Consider the following 22,740-nt stretch of genomic DNA (forward strand, 5'->3'; position numbering starts at 1 on the left):
ACACGGCCTGCTCCCTCTTTCGCCTTCCGCCTAATGACACGCGAACCCATCACTGTCTCCCACCCACTCTGGAGTGAGGACGGACCGGTCAGATGTTGCGTATCGGAAGTCGCAGTGACGTCCGGGCCACCATGAGATACCAGTGGCACCAAAGGTGTCGCAGGTCTCGTAACTGGCGCCCCGACGTCACCGAAACTACGAGCATTAGCTAGAAGCTTGTCGACGGTAGCCAACGCAGCTTCCAGTTGTTTACGGACAACCGCCGACTCTCCTTGTGTCCTCTCACAACAAGCACAGTCCCTAGCCATATCGTACCATGTATAAAATAGATATGAGTTCTCAAATGGTGCTACTGAGTTTGAAAATATACCAAAGAAGAATAAAGTAACACTAAAAGTTGATGTGCAGATTTCTCACTGAACTCTGAGACTGCAAGATATTAAACAGAGATAAATTTCTCTACACGGAAAATTTACACTGCGAAGCTGCCCTACACTACGATATTCACAGGACTTGAGTAAAACCAAAAAAACTACGATCAATTTTCTAACCTCTAATCTACACAGTAAAATATATACGTACAGTTCACTTCTTTGCTGAAGCACGTGAACAAAAAACAAAGACTAAATTAATCTACAGTTTATCACACAAGTGCTGCTGCTGCTCTGTTGTGCGTCCTATCGGCTCGGTGGTATCTCAGTAACCATACAAGAAGTACTTACAGAGTTTTGCTAACAGCAAGTGTTAGAAGCATATAAAATACAATGTCAAAAATATAACAATAAAAAATATTTAGTCATGCAGAGGGAGATGTATGGAAATAAATTACGTTTGCGTGACTAAACGCAATTTACAAATACCATATTTCTGACATTGTGCTTTTTTTAAAGTATGTATGCAAGTTATCATACTGAAGCGCCCAATTGAGGCGGACTCATTAATGTAACTACATAACAAAAATCACAAGGAATGCACAATTAAGCGTGGCTGAGACGTTAATGGACACGATCTCGGAGTATGTATCCCCAGATCAGGCTTAATAAATAACTCCTTTATATTACCAAACGACTAATTCGGTCGCAGTTACAGACTGCCTAACTAATGGCTTTCAGGAGCAACAATAATTCGATTTCCTATATTTCATGTAATAAGTGAACGAATTTAAACATTTAAAATGCTGTCATAAACTACTCATATAATAATCTTATGTTAAAAGTTTAACACTGTAAGATAAGTATTACATTTACAAATCGTGTACATCTCTTGGGGCAGTGCAACTCGCCACACGCAAATATACAGACTATATTCATCCAATATGTGCGAAAGAGAGCACTTAGCAACTTCCAACAAACTCTAATCATAATTTCAAACCTTTATGTGACTTTTTCCCGCTGACACTGTTCGCAAAATAATGACAGGAAAAAGATTTATCACTTACTACATTTTTGCTATTCATGCAGTATACAGCTTGAGTGTTAAATATTCATTAATTCTTTATTTTTAACTATATTGGCCACATATTTTGCATATAGTATCCACATACAGCATATACCTGCCAAATTATACCACTGTACACATAATTCAGGAGATTTGACGTCTTAAATAATGAGATGCGTTAAAACCTAGCTATTGCTTAAAACGGAATGCAGATCACCCAGGCTATACTCGTCCAATGCTTCATAAGCTACATCCACATCAGTACTCTGTAAGCCATGTGACGGTGTGTGGCGGAGGATACTTCGGACATCACTTACTGATCCACGCTTCACTTTTGCAAGTGGCAGGTGGGAAAAACTATTAGATCTAATTTCTGGAATTTTCTCGTTGTGGTCATTTCACGGGGTGTATGTAGGAAAGAGCGATATGTTGTCCGACTCTTCCCGGAAAGTGCTCTCTCGATATTCCAACAGTAAACTTCTCAGTGATGCACAATGCCTCTCTTGTAGTGTCTGGCACTAGAGGTGGTTTTTTTTTTTTTTTGCATTTCAGAAACGCACTCGGGCCAACCAAACGGTCCTGTGACGAAATGCGCCGTTCTTCGTTGGATATTCTTTATTTCTTCCACTAGTCCTATCCGGTAATGGTCCCAGATTAATGATCAATACTCAAGAATTGGTTGAACAATGGATGAGATACATTTCCTTAACATTCTTGCTATGAGTCTCAGTCAGGCATCTGCTTTTGATACCACGTAAGGTCGCTCTGGATAAATACTCCTAGATATTTTACGGTACATACTGTTTAAAGCTATTTGTCATCAGTTATGTAGTTGTACAATAGTGGATTACTTTTACTGTGTATGCACAGTAAGTTACGTGTATTGACGATCAGAGTCAACTGCCAGAGTCTCCACCGGTCATCACTCCTCTTTAGGACATTCTACAAATCAGTAATGTCTTCTGGCATTGCTAATTTCCTGTAGGGAACCCTGCCATCTGAGCAGTCTTAAACAGCTCCCGACTCTTTCTACTAGATGATTTATATTCACCATAAATAGTAACGACACTATCACATTCCCTTAGGGTACTCCGGAAGTTACGTTTACATCTGTCGATTCTGTTCCGTTAAGCGCGACGTCTTGAGTTCTGTCTGCAAGGAAGTCTTGATTCCAGTCGCACATCTAGTCCGCATGACATCGGCGAACAAGATTCTGACCCTGGCCAATATCCCAGGTGTGTTCCGAATCACATCACAGGCATGTACAATTCTGCCAACCGATTCCATCTCCGTCTCCACTGGAGTCTCACACACAAGTGACTTTAGACATCCCCACAGGAAGTAATGAAGGGGATTAGGTCAGGTGACCTCGCATTTCATGGAATAGGATCTCCACTTCCAATCTAGCTATCAGGAAATACTGCTCCATCGTATTGCACTGTACGCCTCTGAATAGCGCTGATTAATGTATTCGTCTATCGATATTGATGCCCAGCACGTTCTGTCATGGGACAATGCAAATATGACGCAACAGAGCCACCTTATCAACAAGAAAAGTAAGCAAAACCTACCTCATGGCTTCCTGGTAATCAGGCTCCTCCGCCCTGTTTCCTTTCAGGAAAAAAAGGAATTTACATGTAAATAAACAGCACAGTACGTGTAAACGTGTAAGCATGTTAGTTGCAAATAAGCTGAAAAACAGTAACGCCAGACAAAGCGGTAGATAAGTTTACTTCCATATCTCCTTAAGCAGGCTTCTCCGACACCAAAGTTCCCTGTCCAACTTGTTCACTGGAGCATTCTCTATGTCCAGTTAATTTTTGCACGCTCTTACGGAAACATACTGTATGTACCTGCAGTCATTTGGCAGGTTTTTATTTTATCTTTGGTGTAAGTCTGTTTTCGGAAGCAACCAACATTACTCTCTGTATCAAATTTCGTTATCTCGCTTTGCACAGACCCAGTTAATACATGGCAATACTAAAGGATGGGCTTTACTTTAATACAGCTCCTGAATGTAGTATGAACTTTCTCTTGTTCGGCAACTGGCCACTTCTTGCTGTCTGAAAAGCGTCCTTTGGAAACGGAGTGTGTGTGTGTGTGTGTGTGTGTGTGTGTGTATGAGTGTGGGGTGGAGGGAGGCCACGTGTGTGGGTGGTCCATCATCAAGAATTAATAATCTGTATGAAATATTTGCGAATCCGGAAAATCAAACCTGAGTTCCATCACATCGTATCGACACTCCACCTGGGGAAAAAAAGAAGAAAAAAAACAATTGCCCATTGGCTCATTCGGCTTTTAGAAAGGGTGTGGGGCGACTGAGTTTTGAAACAACGGATTGCAGCTAAATATTTAGCCTCCGGATGAATACTTTATTTGCGGCATTTTTTAAAATTCAAGCACGCAACATGTTTCTGACTTCTGGCTATTTCTGCTGAAAAAGACATCGGAAATAAAGCAGACGTGCCATACGAATGTTGCTCTACTATATTCCCTATATACCATCGACGATTACCTTTGTCGCATTAGTCTCATATGGTCACATTTTCTTCCGGTTCCGATGTTAGCTTGTTCCCTCTTAATGAATATATTTAGTTAGCAATTGGAATTCTGTGCTTTTTAATTAACACAGAATATGGTTTGCCCAACATTATACTAAAAATAATTTGACATGCGTATACATAACGGCATAAAATTCCAAAATTACGGAAATCAGCTGAAGTCTATACAAATTATTAACATATGCAAATAAATTATACTTGTTATCATCTGTTAATTTTGGTCCTTCTACTTGTAGCAACTTATCTTTCATATTTCAGTAATTAATAATACTTATTTTTTACTGTTGGTGGAAGCCCCTATCTTGAAAATTGTTATTTCCATTCCTGTGCTCTCATACGATTTACAATGCATTCGGACAAATTATTTTTGTTCCGGAGTCAGTTGTATCATAATTTTTGAAGATCCTCCACAATATGTTACTATATTTCCTAAACTTTTGTATTTTGCAGGAATCCAAACGAGCCTCACCCTGTGACGAGCAACGAACCTGTAATGTGGCCCAAGTACGACCGTGAAGGTCAAAGGTTTCTTCAGATAGGTAACCTCAGCACTTCCTTATTTCGTGAGAACTTTCCTAGCAGCCAAATAATAACGGATTTAAACCACTATAGTTATTTAGGAACAACGCATATTACTGTACAGCTCCTGCCAACCTCTCCTGCAGTTTATGAGAATACTCTGGCAAACATTAATGGCACATCTATCAATGGAGTAATGTGGGTATTAGTAGATTTGCGATAAAGTTCAGGTACCCAGTCAACTGCCTACTTAATGGCTAACTGTGCTAATGGAAGGGTCTCGTATCGCTCGGAAATACTGCAGTTTTAATGTCGTATTAGGAACATTTACCCACAGTTTTAATTTGCCAAGACGCCCTTTCACATAATAGATACCTGGTAATAGCTAGAAACGTTTAGTTCATTAAATGCAACTGTTCTCTTAAGACAATCTTATTTCTGTTACTCACGACTCGGAATCAAAGAAGAATATTGTAAATTTGATAGATAAAATGAATATTTTGATGAAATCTGTTCTCACAACAGCAATGCAGTAAAGCTATTTGGATCTCGCAATCTGTTGGCTGGGCTGTACTTAATCATTCCGTTTGTGATTCTGATGCCTGCTCGTTACTAACACGAAATTTAGCTGTATATATGCATTAAAGAGATATCACTTCCCACAATATTGCAGCTTGACAGCTATATGGCATCATTCCGTGGTAAAGCGATACATTCTGCAATGCTCCATTCTATTTGCTACGTTTTTAATGATTGTGATCACATACAGGAATCACTGACTTACTAGAGAAGTGTCTGTGGATGATAAGCTTATTACAAAAACGTGCTATATGTAGTTCTGTGTCACAGATCCATGTTCTGTTCTATGTAACATATATAAGAAAAACTTGTGCAGCAGAATGCCTTTTCCATACAAGAATCAAAGGAAGCCGTTCTCCACTTTACTGTTTACGGAGCATAGCACCTCTGCCAGTGATTCCTTTGCTTATAAAAGCAGTAATGACTTCATTTTTATAGAATGAGAATGATCTAGACATTTTTAAAAATCTAGGAATTCGACATTGCTGTGTAGTTTCCTTACAACATACAGTGGCGCAGTTGTAATTTGCAATGGATATAGCATTGTGCTCCATATCCATAAGGTGTTTGAACCATGATTATTCTGACTGCGCATTAATTTGTTACAATTTTTGCCATAACATAGCGAAATATGGAGAAAATTGCCACAGTTCTGTTTGCTTACCTTAAGCAAGACCACTGTTAGGAATCCTAAAAGAATCTATTACACGAACCAATTTAACATAAAATGCATTGCTTTCGCTTCCACGTCACAATGAAATATATTTTAATACATAATTCTGACATCTTATTAGTTTGCTGTTAAGTTCTTTACTTTTACAAAATATGGAGGATATTTGTAGCATTGCATATGTATTTAAGAGTAGGTATATAGTGTCATTTCTTTCTTGCATCTAGTATTTATATTAAAGTTCCCCAGCTTTTGCTACAAATTCCAATTACTTTCTTTGAGTATTGTTTTTTCCTAGTGTACCTACAAATCAGTGTAAGCTTACTAAAGCATGAATTTTAAGTAATTCTGACTTATGGGTATGAACAACGAAATATAGCTGTTATGTTCAGGACGGTTTGTGTGGTAACAGAATGGAATATTTTCCATGCCCTGAATCCTATTGCAGTCTCATGTCATCAGGCGTCACTGCAAATCTGTTGGTAACATACGGTTCAGAACTGGTAGTACATGTCTAACTGTCTTAACAACAGTACTCTGGAGCACTGTCTTCATCGACATACAGTTGTACTGTGCGGACTCTTGTCTGACAATTCTACGTTTTGGCACTGTAATCAAGGTTATTTAGTATTGGTCAGCTTTTTTCGAAGGAGGTGTTAAGATCACGACCTAATCATACCTATCTTATTACGAACTGACCTATCTAGATATTATCTGTATCAACATAGAATGTTGATAAACTGTGTCTAAAGTTAACGACACAACCTGATCCTTAGGGCACGTACATTATAGAGCATGTTGCTAACTCCAACATAGGATGTGCAACAGTGTATATCTAACGCAACGTAAACCTTGGAGCATAACCAAAATGTCTGCTTATGCTCTATTTTTTCATTTCCACAGTACAATATAAACTGGCGTGTACTACCATATGCCACCATAGTACGGCACATTATCACTGGAGCCCTTAGAAGATGGAACAAAACTACTAAAGAGAATGCATGCGCTGCACCTGCCACTAACCGAGAGCTTTGGGAGATTTCAATTTTGCACTTTATTTTCTGCACTTTCTTAAGTAGATCCTACTGGGAATGGAGGTTTACAAACAGATCTTCTTTTGAATAACGTCTAATGTAATGCAGTAAATGCCCTCAAACCCATCATTTCTGGCAGGTACACCAACTTGTGATCATTCTTCATTAGTATTTACACTTGTATTTTACAGTAAATTTGTATTCAGATTTTTTCAGTACACTATGTTTCAAGTAATTTGTAATCCTTGTTTGCAAACTGGCATTGCTGCTCTTTATCAGGTTGCAGTTTATAGTTATCCTCTTCGGAACCCGTTTCTGCCAAATACATCAGTTTTCATTTTTTGACCTCAGTCACTTCCATATCCAGTTTTCCACATTAATTGCGCCTAAAGGAGTAATTTCTTTAAGAGATATCAACTTAAGTCTATTCTACACACTGCTACGTTTTCGCAAGTCATGTTAACTAACATTTGTGGGAACAGGAAAAGTTTGAGGTATTTTTTTCTAAATACCCATGGAATAAGAAGATGCACAATGTCCAGTCCACTACAGTTGATACCATATAACCATCTTTATTTTTTCTTTTTGACAGATCCAAACAGGAATGCATATGGCCTTACGTAGTAAATACCCCCAATTCCACCATTTTCTGGAATTTCAACAATCTGTGACCATCTTCCATTAGAATTTACAGTAAATGCAGACATTCTGTACTGCCAATTTGCACCTTCTTGCAATATCTGTGTGCAAGTGCATGTGCAATAATTAATAAAGATCTATGTACAAGAATATTTGTATTATTTGTTACCCCACCAGGTGCAGCTTGATTTCCTTAGTGTCCAACAGTGATTCAGATTCCCTCATCCAGCCAGAGTAGCTACAAAGTGTTTACAGCACGACTTCCTCTCCATCTTACGAATGTATACCCAGAAAAACTTCCATAAATACAATTCCAGCTGTCAAAAGCCACCCCTTATATATATAAAAGCACATGGGCTGTGGTGGAGGTTTAGTGCATTACAATGTTAGTGCATCGTAGATGAGTGCACTTACTAATTATTACAAAATGTCATTCCATGGCGGCCTAACAAAAGTAACACTCATTTTTCATTTTCTCTTATGTTCATACCACAGAACACTCATACTACAGCTATCAAAGCTTCTTGTATCTAAGATCTATGTAATGAAAGCATACTTATGCTCACGGAACTGACTGTATCCAGTAGTAAAGTCCTAACACAATTGCTCTATATCAGGTGTGTGTGTGTGTGTGTGTGTTTGTGTGTGCGTGTGTGTGTGTGTGTGTGTGTGTGTGTGTGTGTGTGTTTCGGTTTGAGATAGTATCTGTGGACGGATCCACTAGCTTTAGTCTTGGAGTAATGTGTCAATGGCTCTGAGCACTATGGGACTTAACTTCTGAGGTCATCAGTCCCTTAGAACTTAGAACTACTTAAACCTAACTAACCTAAGGACATCACACACATCCATGCCCGAGGCAGGATTCGAACCTGCGACCTTAGCGGTCGCGCGGTTCGAGACTGCAGCGCCTAGAACCGCTCGGCCACTCGGGCTGGCCATGGAGTAGGGTCTGGTGTTACCCACAAAACACACACACACACACACACACACAAACAAAAAATTGCAAATTGGTTAGGAGTTTCAGTTGGATAAAGTCAGTACCTCGAATACTATTTTCATCTGTTGGCACGTGTACACAAGTCAAGTGTTGGGAATTATAAGCTACCCCTAGCATAAAATGTAAATAAAAAAGTATAAAATTACTACGGCTAAAGAAAGGTTTCTGTGTTTGTACATAAAAATAACAAAAATAAATGAGGCGCGATCAATGCTGTGTGAATTCTCGTCGTAATATCTAATACTTAGCAACAACTACTGCCAACCCTACGGTGTTTAAGCAAAGTCAAGACACAGCACCCATCGTCTTTATGTTCACAACGAGTATAACAGAACAGGTTGACTTGCAGAACAGTAGTTGCGCTGGACTTCCGTAAGGCTGGCTGAGTGACAACTCGAGGACACGTCTTATCTGTTCCTGATGCAGTGTACTGTACAGGGTAAGCGCTTAATGTGTTTATCTAGATGCACTCCCAGCGGCTCCCGTTGCCTTGTGCAGTGCTGTGGGCAGCGATATTAAAGTCTTCCCAGAATGAACCTTTGACTTAGCCAAATGCGGCTGCTGCCAGTGCCTGCTTTTGCTGGCCAGAGGCCGAGCGGTACAGCACATTAGAAGTGTGGTCTGATTTAGCTTATACTGATGGCACTCGACCATATTGTTAGACATCTGTCGCTGCTTGTCCAGTAGAGCAGTAGAGGCCGCAAGCGGAATTTGTTTCAGTAAATAAACATTCTTGTCCCATTCTATCCGACAACATGCGTGCAGTGGTACTCGCTTTAACATTAAAAGTCTCATATTCAAGGTAACCTACTTCTATCTGGATACCAAAGGTACTCCTGGTAATATTAGGTCCATGCAGTGCTAACACCAGCTCCTTACAGTGGCTACATTTTAAAGGATTCGTGTTTTATTCATAACAATGCAAAAAAATGTTATAATACGCGTGTAATTTTTAAATAAGAGAACGAGCTCGCATTTTTTGAATTTCCAGTCATTTTTGTACTAGGTTTTGTCCACTAGAATGTCATAGCGATGAAAGTATCTTACGGAGCCATTTCTGATTGTGACATAGTACTGTGTGATAAATTATACTGATTAAGATGAGGCTGTCGTGAAAAAATATGCAGCAGCTATATAGAGTCACAGCTATACCAATTAAGATAAGGCTGTATTAGAAAAACATCTGGCAACCATCTTGGGTCATAAATTATAGCGTTAAGAATAGTTGACTGTGTAATAAATTAATCCTAAATAAGCACCAACGTCTGCGCTACAACCAGTACTATAACACCACAGGCTCATAAATGTAGTTATAAATATATAAAGAATAACAGCCTCATTGCGTGCCGATTGGGGCAGAAGAGGGAAAAGAGGAGGGGCTGTAGCGATGGCAGGTGCCTGTGTTTCGGTAAGTGTCACAAATTATTGCGCCAGAAACCGCTCTTCCCTTTCAGGGACTGCTCAAGTACTGCACAACATCTATTGATCGATTTCTCTGCACTCACTGATGCATCTTTCCTCATGGTGGTGACGTTTGGACTTCGAGGCTAGGATGAACATAGGTAGAAGTGTTCAAATAACTTACGCGTTTGCTGCCGGGTGACGTCGTCGACACCGCCGATACTTCGACAAGAGCAGAACCTGCCATTCTCAGTGACAGTTGTGCCTTGAGAATGGCAGGGTGTGCTCCTGTCGAAATATCGGTGGTGTCGACGACGTCACCCGGCAGCGAACCCGTAAGTTATTTGAACATTCAATTCACCGGGAAAAGTTAAGGTTACATAGATTGAAGTTTTAAACTCTACAATCATGTCTATGTCGTGAAATTTCTCTGCTAGTCTCTGTGGTTTAGATTTATTTGTGGTGAAATGTCCACAAATTCTCCACATAACATTCTCCGCAATTGTAATACACAGATTGAACTCCACTTACATAGTTTCAGAGGTTTTTCAGGAATACGTCCCGTGTATTTTGGTATAAGGAACACATAGTCTCCAGCTGCTCGCTGTGGATTTAAGCATTTCGTTTGATGTCTTGCCCCAGTTAGCTTTGTATCGATACAGCACTGCAAATAGAAAACGGCAGTGCAGATGAAGACGGTATGCGCTGTCTGTCATGTTTCCATTCACTCACGTTACCTGCCGTTGACAATAGTAATGTCCTCTACAACCCGTTTCCCTCAGCTTTGCATTTATTACTGCTTGGTTCTGTCTACGGTTTTGTTTCCAGCACTGTTAGTTGCGCATTGGCTTTGATACAAAGTAGTGCTGTGAACAGTATTACGGATGAAGAGTTGGCTGGTATGTATCTCGAACATACGTTCACTGAATGCACTGAAAGAGCGGCAGAACGACGTAGATTTGAGCTGTCCCCGAGGTGACGCAAACCGTGTCAGCTGTACATAGTCGCCTATGAGAAAACAAATCTTGTGTTTTGTGTTTTGTTTTTTGGCGGTTTAATATTACAGGGTTTTTTTATTGTTGTGGAAGTATTTTCCGAGAAACAAAGGTGAATAAATCATAATTACCTAGTTATCTAATTAAGTGCTTCCATAAACGGAGCATTCCTTATACCATCCCTGAAGAAGCTTTGAAAGTTTAAATTCTTTATTAGTATGGCCATAGTGTCCGTAGTTACTTTATAATTCTTGAGGGTATTTTTGGTCTGACGTTGCAACAGAAAAAATGTGTCATTTTTCACCAGAGGTAAAGCATCATCAGTGCTCTGTAATTAAGTTATTTACATTTTGATTTGCTTTTTAGGTAGAAAACAGTTCTTTAAGGATAGGTTTATTTCTACTTAGGGTGAAAGCAGCCGAAACATCACTGAGTCTCCGTCCGGCGCACGGTTTTAATCCCACAGCAAGTTTCATATCAGCGCACACTCCGCTGCAGAGTGACAATCTCACTCTGGAAACATCCCAAAGGTTTTCTATAGGATTCAGGTCAGGACTCTGTTCAGGACAGTTCATTACAGGCATGTTACTGTAGTGAAACCACTCCGGCTTGCTGTGCATTATGAACAGGTGCTCGATCGTGTTGAACGATGCAATCGCCATTGCCGAATTGCTCTTCAACAATGGGATGCAAGAAGGTGCTTATAACATCAATGCAGGCCTATGCTGTGATAGTCCCACGCGAAACAACATGGGCTGCAAGCCCCCTCTATGAAAAACACGGCCACACCATAACACGACCGCCTCCGAATTTTACTGTTGCCACTACACACGCTGGCAGACGACGTTCACCGGGCATTCGCCATACCCACACCCTGCCGTCGGGTCGCCACATTGTGTACCGCGGTTCGTCACTGCAAACAACGTTTTTCCACTGTTCAATCGTCAAGTCTTTAAGCTTCTTACACCAAGCGAGGCGTCGTTTGGCATTTACCAGCGTGATGTGTTGCAGAATTTTGGAACACGTATTATGTTAGAGTATAATGACTTTACTGGAGACAAGAAATCTACTCTGTAGGAATCAGCATGGCTTTCGAAAAAGACGGTCGTGCGAAACCCAGCTCGCGCTATTCGCCACGAGACTCAGAGGGCCATAGACACGGGTTCACAGGTAGATGCCGTGTTTCTTGACTTCCGCAAGGCGTTCGATACAGTCCACCACAGTCGTTTAATGAACAAAGTAAGAGCATATGGACTATCAGACCAATTGTGTGATTGGACTGAGGAGTTCCTAGATAACAGAACGCAGCATGTCATTCTCAATGGAGAGAAGTCTTCCGAAGTAAGAGTGATTTCAGGTGTGCCGCAGGGGAGTGTCACAGGACCGTTGCTATTCACAATATACATTAATGACCTGGTGGATGACATCGGAAGTTCACTGAGGCTTTTTGCAGATGATGCTGTGGTGTATCGAGAGGTTGTAACAATGGAAAATTGTACTGAAATGCAGGAGGATCTGCAGCGAATTGATGCATGGTGCATGGAATGCCAACTGAATCTCAATGTAGACAAGTGTAATGTGCTGCGAATACATAGAAAGATAGATCCCTTATCATTTAGCTACAAAATAGCAGGTCAGCAACTGGAAGCAGTTAATTCCATAAATTATCTGGGAGTACGCATTAGGAGTGATTTAAAATGGAATGATCATATAAAGTTGATCGTCGGTAAAGCAGATGCCAGACTGAGATTCATTGGAAGAATCCTAAGGAAATGCAATCCGAAAACAAAGGAAGTAGGTTACAGTACACTTGTTCGCCCACTGCTTGAATACTGCTCAGCAGTGAGGGATCCGTACCAGATAGGGTTGATAGAAGAGACAGAGAAGATCCAACGGAGAGCAGCGCGCTTCGTTACAGGATCATTTAGTAATCGCGAAAGCGTTACGGAGATGATAGATAAACTCCAGTGGAAGACTCTGCAGGAGAGACGCTCAGTAGCTCGGTACAGGCTTTTGTTGAAGTTTCGAGAACATACTTTCAAGCAGTATATTGCTCCCTCATACGTATATCTCGCGAAGAGACCATGAGGATAAGATCAGAGAGATTAGAGCCCACACAGAAGCATACCGACAATCCTCCTTTCCACGAACAATAGGAGACTGGAATAGAAGGGAGAACCGATAGAGGTACTCAGGGTACCCTCCGCCACACACCGTCAGGTGGCTTGCGGAGTATGGATGTAGATGTAGATGTAGATGTGTGGCTTATGAGCAGCTGCTCAGCCATGAAATCCAAGTTTTCTCACCTCCTGCCTTACTGTCACAGTACTCGCAGTGGATCCTGATGCAGTTTGGAATTCCTGTGTGATGGTCTGGATAGATGTGTGCCTATTACACATTACGACCCTCTTCAGCTGTCGGCTGCCTCTGTAAGTCAATAGACGAGGTTGGCCTGTACGCTTTTGTGCTGTACGTGCCCTTCACGTTTCCACTTCACTATCACATCGGAAACAGTGGACCTATGGATGTTTAGGAGTGTGGAAATCTTGCTTACAGACGCATGACACAAGTGACACCCAATCACCAAACTACGTTCGAAGTCCGTGAGTTCCGTGAAGTGCCCCATTCTGCTCTCTCACTATGTCTAATGACCACTGAGGTCGCTGACACGGAGTACCTGGCAGTAGGTGGCAGCACAATGCATGTAATATGGAAAATGTATGTTTTTGAGGGTGTCTGGGTACTTTTGTTCATATTGTGTACCTCTGGCGTGACACGATAAAACACCCACACGACATTACTGCCGAGTAGGAGACAGTGAGACTGGTAGGACTCTGCAGAGTTATTATTTACACTCAGCGGTTCTGTTCGTGCAATGACCCCTGTCGCAATAGCCCGCATCTCGTGGTCGTGCGGTAGCGTTCTCGCTTCCCACGCCCGGGTTCCCGGGTTCGATTCCCGGTGGGGTCAGGGATTTTCTCTGCCTCGTGATGGCTGGGTGTTGTGTGATGTCCTTAGGTTAGTTAGGTTTAAGTAGTTCTAAGTTCTAGGGGACTGATGACCATAGATGTTAAGTCCCATAGTGCTCAGAGCCATTTGAACCTTGTCGCAATAAGCAGCGCGCCGTCTCCGGTCCATAGATCGTTCACAGCCATTGGCAGTGATGTATCAAACTATTTAAGGTGATAAGACTATTTTTGTTGAATTGGGCTGGATGAGTGGTTAAAACCATTCACGAACACATGGCAAATTCTTTCGCACGAGTTTGGCACGTCCATATAAAAAGTTATACAGTGCTCTTCCTCACAAAATTTATCTATGTACGTTAATCCGCTTCATTTGCAGATCCGTGGGCGATTCTTAGACACCCACTACCGATGGCCGGAAAACTTCGTCTCCCCTCCGTGTTTCCTCAGCATAGTACTTGTACTAAACCTCCAGAAATGTCTCAGTTCAGCCAGTGAGTCCATAGGGGATGGCATAAGAGGCGAACAGTATGACTGGCGCTGCTTTCCCGTCCAAGTTTTTTGGATATTAAAACAATCCGTCCTTGGACTATCCTAGTAAGTCTTCGTGTAGGATTCTTGCCATCTGTTTTGCCGAGAAGCTCTCGAAGTTTATGTCCCTCGCAGAAGCAGTGTCAGCGCCGTCGGGTTTTCTGTAAAGTGCGACTCTACTTCCTGTGATTCTAAGTGATAAAGCGGCGAGTTCTATTATTTCGATAATGTTCAAAAGGGACGTCAATAAGATCTATTTATTTACTAAATACCATAAACTGATAATACTAACACAACTATTAGAGGTTAACTGTAAAATAGTGATTTCCTGAGAGCATGGTGTTACGACAGAATTAGATGGGAAGGTATCCTGTCGGCGACTGACGGCTGGGACGCGCAGCCTGTACCTCGTTCTTACTCTCGTTATATTTCGTAGCCGTTCGTACACTTTCCTTAGCTAAACACATTTATTAAGATGATCGATTTCTGTGATTGTAAATTTGTTATAAGAAAAGACTTACGATCTGTAGGCTTCTCCTAATATTTGTGATGGAAAAAAGCTACTTATATTAGCAAATATTTATTAAGCAAGGTTGCTTGCTTCGCGCAAGGATAACTGTGCTTTCCCTGCGTACATCGCAGCTGACGTAATGGGCGTTCTCATGTCCAGCCACAGCGCCTCACACCACCGTCCACTGGAACAGAAGGGATACCTTACAATCAGAAGCCTCCGTTCTTCCTTACCCAGAGAATTTAGAATCCAGGAACCACCATATTTCGCTTTTTTTAATTTTTAAAAATATTTTTTTTTCCTTAGCCTTCTGATTACTTCGAGGCGGGCTACTAGAAATTCCTGTCCTGTGCCACACTCTTTGTTTCAGAGTAGCACTTGCACCAAAAGCCTCAACTATTTGTGAACGTTGAACCCTTCTCTTCCTTGCTTCAATTTTTGTTTGACGTATTCCAAACTCTGTCTTCACCTACAGATTTTATCCGCTAAAACTCTAGAAGAACATGAAAGTTATTCCCCGATGTCTTAAGAGACGTTCTACCATCCTGTCCCTTCTTCTTGTCAGTGTTTTCCATACGTTCCTTTCTTCGACGATTCTGCCGAGAACCTCTTCATTACATTCACCTAATTTTTAACATCCTTCTATAGCACTACATCTCCCCGTTTTCGATTTTCTTCGACTCTGATTCCTTATAAAGTACAATGCATTCTCTATCGTGGTCTCGAGTTCAGTAATGGGAGATATGCATATGTATCATTGCCTTCTAAGGTAATAGGCACCTGTTATCTAGAGGTGATCTATGTCTAGGTGTAACGTCTTTGATTAGCAATCAAAACTTCCTGAGTCCCCGGTTCGCATCTCGTCAGTGTTTAACTTCTGAATAAAACTCATCAGCAACGCCAGCCGAAGACTTTTGGCACCAGAACTCACTCTCGTTGTGCCAACGGCCACGTCGAAGAGGGCGGAGTAGTGGACAGAGGTTCAGGGCTCTCGCATGCCCTTGGCGTGGAAAACAGCAACTAAATGAAGGAAGAATCAGTAATGATCAACGCCATGAGGTTGCAAAAGAAAATTGAAACCACCGAATTAAAGACACATAATGTGAATCAAAATGACCTGTGTTATGATGATCTTCCCGTCGGCAAAATATTCCGGACTATTCCTCCATTCCGATCTCCGGGACGGGACCACCAAGGGCAAGGTGACCTTGAGAAAAAGGCCGAATAACCAACGAAAGGGTAATGTTCTACGAGTCGGGTATGGAATGTCAGACGTTTGAGCGTGGTACAGAAGCTAGAAAATCTGTAAACGGAAATGCTAAGGCTCTATCTACATGTATTGAAGGTAGTGAAGTGAAATCAAAAGAAGGCAAGGATTTCTGGTCAGAGGACTATAGGGTAATATCAAAAGCGGCAGATAATAATCTAATAGGAGTAGGATTCTTTATGAATAAGAAGGAAAGTTACAGAGTGAGTTACTGTGTACGGTTCAGTGATAGAGTTGTTTTCATCAGAATCGACAGCAAACCGACACCGACAATAGATCAGATATACAGGCCGATGTTACGAACAGAAGTTGAAGAGAGAGAGAGTGCATATGGCTGTACTAAACGGGTAATTCAGTATGTAAAGGGAAGTGAAAATGTAGTAGAGACGCGAATGTGGTTGTAGGGGAAAGATTAAGAGAAATGGTTATGGGAGAATATGTGCTTGGTAGTAGGAATGAGAGACGAGAAAGACTGAATACTGCATTAAATTTCAACTAGTAGCAGCGAATACGCTGCTCAAGAAACGCAAGAGGATTACATATACTCGGTAAAAGCCGAAAAATATGGGAAGAATTCCAGTTTGTTTACATTAGCGTCAGATAGTGACTTGTAAATCAGATATTGGACTGTAAGCCGTACCTAGGAGCAGATACAGACTCAGATCACAATTTAGTAACGATGAAGAGCAAGCTGAAGTTTAAGAGACTAGCGAGAAAATTCAATGTGCAAGTGTGACACGAAGTACTAAGGGATGAAGGGACACGCTTGAAGTTCGTTGAGACTATAGGTACTGAGACAATGAATAGCGCAGTAGGAAGTTCAGTTGAAGTTCTGTTGAAGAGAAATAGACATGCCTGAAAAGTGCAGTCACAGAAGTTGGAAAGAAAAACATGGGTACAAGAAAGGTAATTACGTAGAACCCATGGGAAACAGAAGGAATAGTTGATTTGTTCGGGAAAAGAAGGAAGTAGAAAAATATTCAGGAAAATACAGGAATACAGAAATAAAAATCACTAGGGAATGAAACAATAAGAAGCGCAGGGAAGGTATGCCAAAATGGGTGAATGAAAAACGTGAAGAAATCGACAAAGATGTGATTGTCGGAAGGACTGACTCAGTATATAAAAAGTCCAGACAACCATCGGCGAAATTAAAAGCAAGGGTGGTAGCATTTATTAAGAGTCCTACGTGATGTCCACTGTTAAACGCAGAGGAGAGGGCAGATAGGTGTAAAGAGTACACTGAGGACCTCTATGAGGGGGAAGTAGTTATCTGATGACGTGGTAGAAGAAGAACCAGGTGAAGAGATAGTGGATCTAGTATTAGAGTCAGAATATGAAATAGCTTTGTACGGCTTAAGAATAAAAAAGGGAGAAGGGATAGATAACATTTCTTCGGAATTTCTGAGCTCGTTTGTGGGAAGGAGGGGGGGGGGGGGGGGGAGTGGCCACATAGGACGTTGGTGAATAGAATGTACGAGACGGGCGATATACCTTCTGACTTTCGGTAAAATATTATCCACACAATTCCGAAGATAACAAGAATCAACAAGTGCGAGAATTGTCGCACAGTAAGCTTAACAACTTTTGTTGCTGATAAGAATAATATAAGAAAGCAAATCTAGGATCTGTTAGGTGACGATCACTTTGGCTTTAGGGATGGTAAAATCACCAGAGAGGCAGTGCTGACGTTGCGGTTGATAGTGGAAACAAGACTGAAGAAAAATCATTACGCGTTCATAGGATATGTTGACCCAGAAAAAAGTGTTCGACAATGTAAAATGGTGCAAGATATTCGAAATTCTGAGAAAAATAAGGATAATCTATAGACAAAGATGGATAATATACGATCTATAGAGGGAACAATAAGACTGGAAGACCAAGAACGAAGTTCTCGGACTGAAATTGGGTGTAAGACAGAAAAAAGTTTTTGGAAATTTATGGTAAGGTATGAGGTCATCGGTCTCTAAGTTTACGCACTACCTAACCGAACTTAAACGAACTTACGCTAAGGACAACACACAGGGACGATTCGAACGTCCGACGGAGGGAGCAGCTCGAGCCGAGACAAGACGCCTTAGACGCGCGTCTACAACGCAGACGTGTAGTCTTTAGCTCCCGTTGTTCAGTCTATACATCGAAGAAGCAATCAGCGAAATATAAGAAAAGTTCAAACGTGGGATTAAATTTCAGGGTGAGAGGATGTCAGTGATAAGATTCCCTGATGACATTGCTATCCTCATTGGTAGCGAAGAAGAATTACAAGATCTGCTGAATGGAATGAACCACAGGATTGGCGAGAAAAGGAATACATGGGAAACATTGACAAGGAGAAAGGACAGGATGACAGGATTCCGCTAAGGCAGCACGGAATATCTGCCGTGGTACAAGAGGGAAGTACAGAGGACAAGAGACGTAGAGGAACACAGACATTTAAAAAGAAAGGTTTCATGTGCTAATCTGAGATGAAAAGGTTTGCACAGGAGAGAAATTCGTGGTGGGCGGCATGAAAGTAGTCAGGAGGTTGGTAAGTCAAAATCGAACATGGAAATATAACGTGTTTCATCTCGATGCGAGCCCGTGTCTCTGAGTATAAGCCGCTTTCCACGGTACATCATCTGAAAGAAGCTTACCCCTGAGACAGCTTCTTTGTTTTAGTTGATATGCGAGAGTAATTAGTTATTTCGTTAAAAGCTCCCACGAACCCAGAGGCAACGGAACCAAATTCAGACAAATATGGCGGATCTCCTGTCCTTCCACACAGATTGTTACAGACCTTCTGAACAGAACATTTGATAATCGTTGGATCTGTCAGTCGGCAAACACAATGGGGCATCACTACACTTCACAACTATAGTCATTATGAGTAACATTAAAATAAAAAGTCTACAAAGCAGCAACGACGAATTCCGAAGACTTGTTGCGATGTAATTCAGCTGAAATTCATTGTGTAATATAGCCCAGACGGAATCGCTTTATAGCATGTATCAGTGCACAAGGTTATATGACACACATAACAATAAACACTCGAACGGTATTTCCTGAGTTAAGTTTTCGTTTGTATTATAATGCAGACGTTAAGGTCTGCATAATCTTATGCAAACCGTATTCTTTCCAACGAGAGTGCAAGGGAACAGTAGAACAACCATAGACAATATTTTTGTTCATTCGTCATTACTAGAAGGGCATTCTGTTAGCAAAAAGGTGAATGGCCTTTCAGATCATGATGCACAAATTTTAAGTCTAAAAGATTTTTGTGCTGCAACACATGTTAAATATAGTTACCAACTTTTTAGGAAAGCTGATCCAGTTGCTGTACAGACTTTTGTAAGCCTTATCAAGGAACAAGAGTGGCAAGATGTTTATAGTGCTGATACAGTAGACGATAAATATAATGCTTTCCTCAAGACTTTTCTCGTGCTCTTTGAAAGTTGCTTTCCGTTAGAACGTTCAAAACAGGGTACTAGCACAAACAGGCAGCCTGGGTGGCTGACTAAAGGGATAAGAATATCTTGTAGAACAAAGTGGCAATTATATCAAAACGTTAGAAACAGTCAAAATCTAAATGCAGCAGCCCATTACAAACAGTATTGTAAGGTGCTTAAAAAAGTTATTAGGAAAGTAAAAAGTATGTGGTATGCAGACAGAATAGCTAAGTCTCAGGATAAAATTAAAACCATATGGTCAGTCGTAAAGGAAGTGGCTGGTCTGCAGAGACAGGTCGAGAATATAGAATCAGTGCGTAGTGGGGATGTCCATGTTACTGATAAGTCGCATATATGCACAGTATTTAATAATCACTTTCTGAATATAGCAGGTGAACTAAATAGAAACCTAGTCCCAACAGGGAATCATGTAGCGCTCTTAGAAAAAAGTGTTCCGAGACTGTTACCTGAAGTGCTCCTCCATGATACTGACAAGAGGGAGATTGAGTTAATAATTAAATCACTAAAGACCAAGAACTCTCATGGATATGACGGGGTATCTAGCAGAATACTGAAGTATTGTTCCATGTATGTTAGCCCAGTACTTAGCCATATCTGTAACTTTTCCCTTAGGAGTGGTCGGTTTCCTGACCGATTAAAGTATTCGGTAGTGAAGCCACTTTATAAAAAGGGAGACAGGGATAATGTTGACAATTATAGACCCATTTCTATGCCATCGGTGTTTGCTAAAGTTATCGAGAGGGTTGTATATACAAGGTTACTGCAGCATTTAAATTCACATAATTTGCTGTCAAATGTACAGTTTGGTTTTAGAAATGGCTTAACAACTGAAAATGCTATAGTCTCTTTTCTCTGTGAGGTTTTGGACGGGTTAAATAAAAAGTTGCGAACGTTAGGTGTTTTCTTTGATTTAACGAAGGCTTTTGACTGTGTTGACCACAAAATATTACTGCAGAAGTTGGAACATTATGGAGTAAGGGGAGTAGCTTACAATTGGTTCGCATCCTACTTTAAGAACAGAAAGCAGAAGGTAATCCTCCGCAATATTGAGAGTGGTAATGATGTTCAGTCCCAATGGGGCACTGTTAAATGGGGCGTTCCCCAAGGGTCGGTGCTGGGGCCACTGCTGTTTCTTATTTATATAAATGATATGCCTTCTAGTATTACCGGTGATTCAAAAATATTTCTGTTTGCTGATGACACCAGCTTGGTAGTGAAGGATCTTGTGTGTAATATTGAAACATTATCAAATAATGTAGTTCATGAAATAAGTTCGTGGCTTGTGGAAAATAATTTGATGCTAAATCACAGTAAGACTCAGTTTTTACAGTTTCTAACTCACAATTCAACAAGAACTGATATTTTAATCAGACAGAATGGGCATGTTATAAGCGAGACGGAACAGTTCAAGTTCCTAGGCGTACGGATAGATAGTAAGCTGTTGTGGAAAGCCCATGTTCAGGATCTTGTTCAAAAACTAAATGCCGCTTTATTTACCATTAGAACAGTATCTGAAATAAGTGACATTTCAACACGAAAAGTAGTCTACTTCGCATATTTTCATACGCTTATGTCATATGGTATTATTTTTTGGGGTAATTCTCCTGATTCAAAAAGGGTATTTCTGGTTCAAAAACGGGCTGTTCGAGCTATGTGTGGTGTAAGTTCGAAAACCTCTTGTCGACCCCTATTCAATAGTCTGGGAATTTTGACATTGCCCTCACAGTATGTATTTTCTTTAATGTCGTTTGTTGTTAGCAATATTAGCCTATTCCCAAGAGTTAGCAGCTTTCACTCAGTTAATACTAGACAGAAATGAAATATGCATGTGGAATGCACTTCCTTGACTCTTGTGCAGAAAGGAGTGCAGTATTCTGCTGCATCCATTTTCAATAAGCTACCACAAGAACTCAAAAATCTTAGCAGTAGCCCAAACACTTTTAAGTCTAATCTGAAGAGTTTCCTCGTGGCTCACTCCTTCTATTCTGTCGAGGAGCTCCTGGAAGAGCTAAAAAATTAAGCAAATTCCAGTGTTACATTATTGATTTTCTTTATTTAAACTAACGACTTGTCGCCCGAATATGTTTCTTATATTTCATTTTATCTGTTTCTACAATCGTGTTATAATTTCATGTATTGACTCGTTCCATGACCATGGAGACTTCTCCTTAATGTGGTCCCACGGAACAATAAATAAATAAATAAATAAATAAATAAAGGTATTTTTCCTCCTCACGTCTGGACTCTGGTTTGTGGCGCGTCTATGTTGTCACTGTGTCATCATGTTCCACAATTGTTGCGTCACTGAAGTCCTCTTGGAATGCTCTTTCAAGTGGCGCACGAAACAGTGCGTTTTTCCGGAAAAAAATGTCGGTATCAAACACTTTGTAAAGGCAAGGCTACCACTATTTGAATCGGTAAATAATAGACCTGCAAACATCAGAACGGGAAAGAGAAAACTTACCTAGGAAGGCATAAAGTCAGTTTCAGTTTTCATGTATCTGCCGCGCGTAAATAATACTTAGTGATCATAAATAGGAACATCAAGAAAGTCTTGAAATAATGTAAATGATTCGTTGGCGTATTTTATTCTCTTGTTTACTATTTGCTGAAACATTAAATGTCTTCCTTATACTCGCAAGAGACGTCCTCTGTCTACATGACTATAGACACAAGAAAAAAATTGTTCAAATGGCTCTGAGCACTATGGGACTTACCATCTGAGGTCATCAGTCCCCTAGAACGTAAAACTACTTAAACCTAACTAACCTAAGGACATCACACACATCCATCCCCGAGGCAGGATTCGAACCTGCGACCGTACCGGTTGCGCGGTTCCAGACTGTAGCACCTAGAACCGCTCGGCCACCCCGGCCGGCCTCTAGACACAATACTCTATGGTACTCCCGTCTAATAGCTAAAAGGACCATTTTTCCTCCTCAGCGGCTCAGACGTCACAATCTATTCAACCAAGCTTTCGGCAATCTGATTGGGCAGGTTTTGTCACGTGAGACCTATATTTTCGTATTTTGTCAGCCACTGGAAACTCTTTGCGCTGAAAATAGTGATCTCTGTCTAAATTGGACGTAGAATTCCAACCGGCTTGCGTGTTAGCCCACAAGTGTCACTGGAATAAACAAGTCAATAATTACCGATTCTGTTCTAACTTTTAATATCGTATGTTAAG

The 22,740-nt window shown here is 40.9% G+C and overlaps 1 protein-coding gene across 1 annotated transcript in view; it reads left to right on the top strand.

Annotated features, from left to right (window-relative positions):
* LOC126234901 (uncharacterized) overlaps positions 1-22,740 on the top strand; it is a 447,962-nt gene that overhangs the window by 386,246 nt on the left and 38,976 nt on the right. The window contains exon 8 of the mRNA XM_049943641.1: positions 4,449-4,537. Coding sequence (XP_049799598.1) covers positions 4,449-4,537 — 89 coding nt within the window. The remainder of the gene's footprint in view (positions 1-4,448; positions 4,538-22,740) is intronic.

The sequence above is a fragment of the Schistocerca nitens genome, chromosome 2 (genome assembly GCF_023898315.1).
Source record: "Schistocerca nitens isolate TAMUIC-IGC-003100 chromosome 2, iqSchNite1.1, whole genome shotgun sequence".
Taxonomy (NCBI): domain Eukaryota; kingdom Metazoa; phylum Arthropoda; class Insecta; order Orthoptera; family Acrididae; genus Schistocerca; species Schistocerca nitens.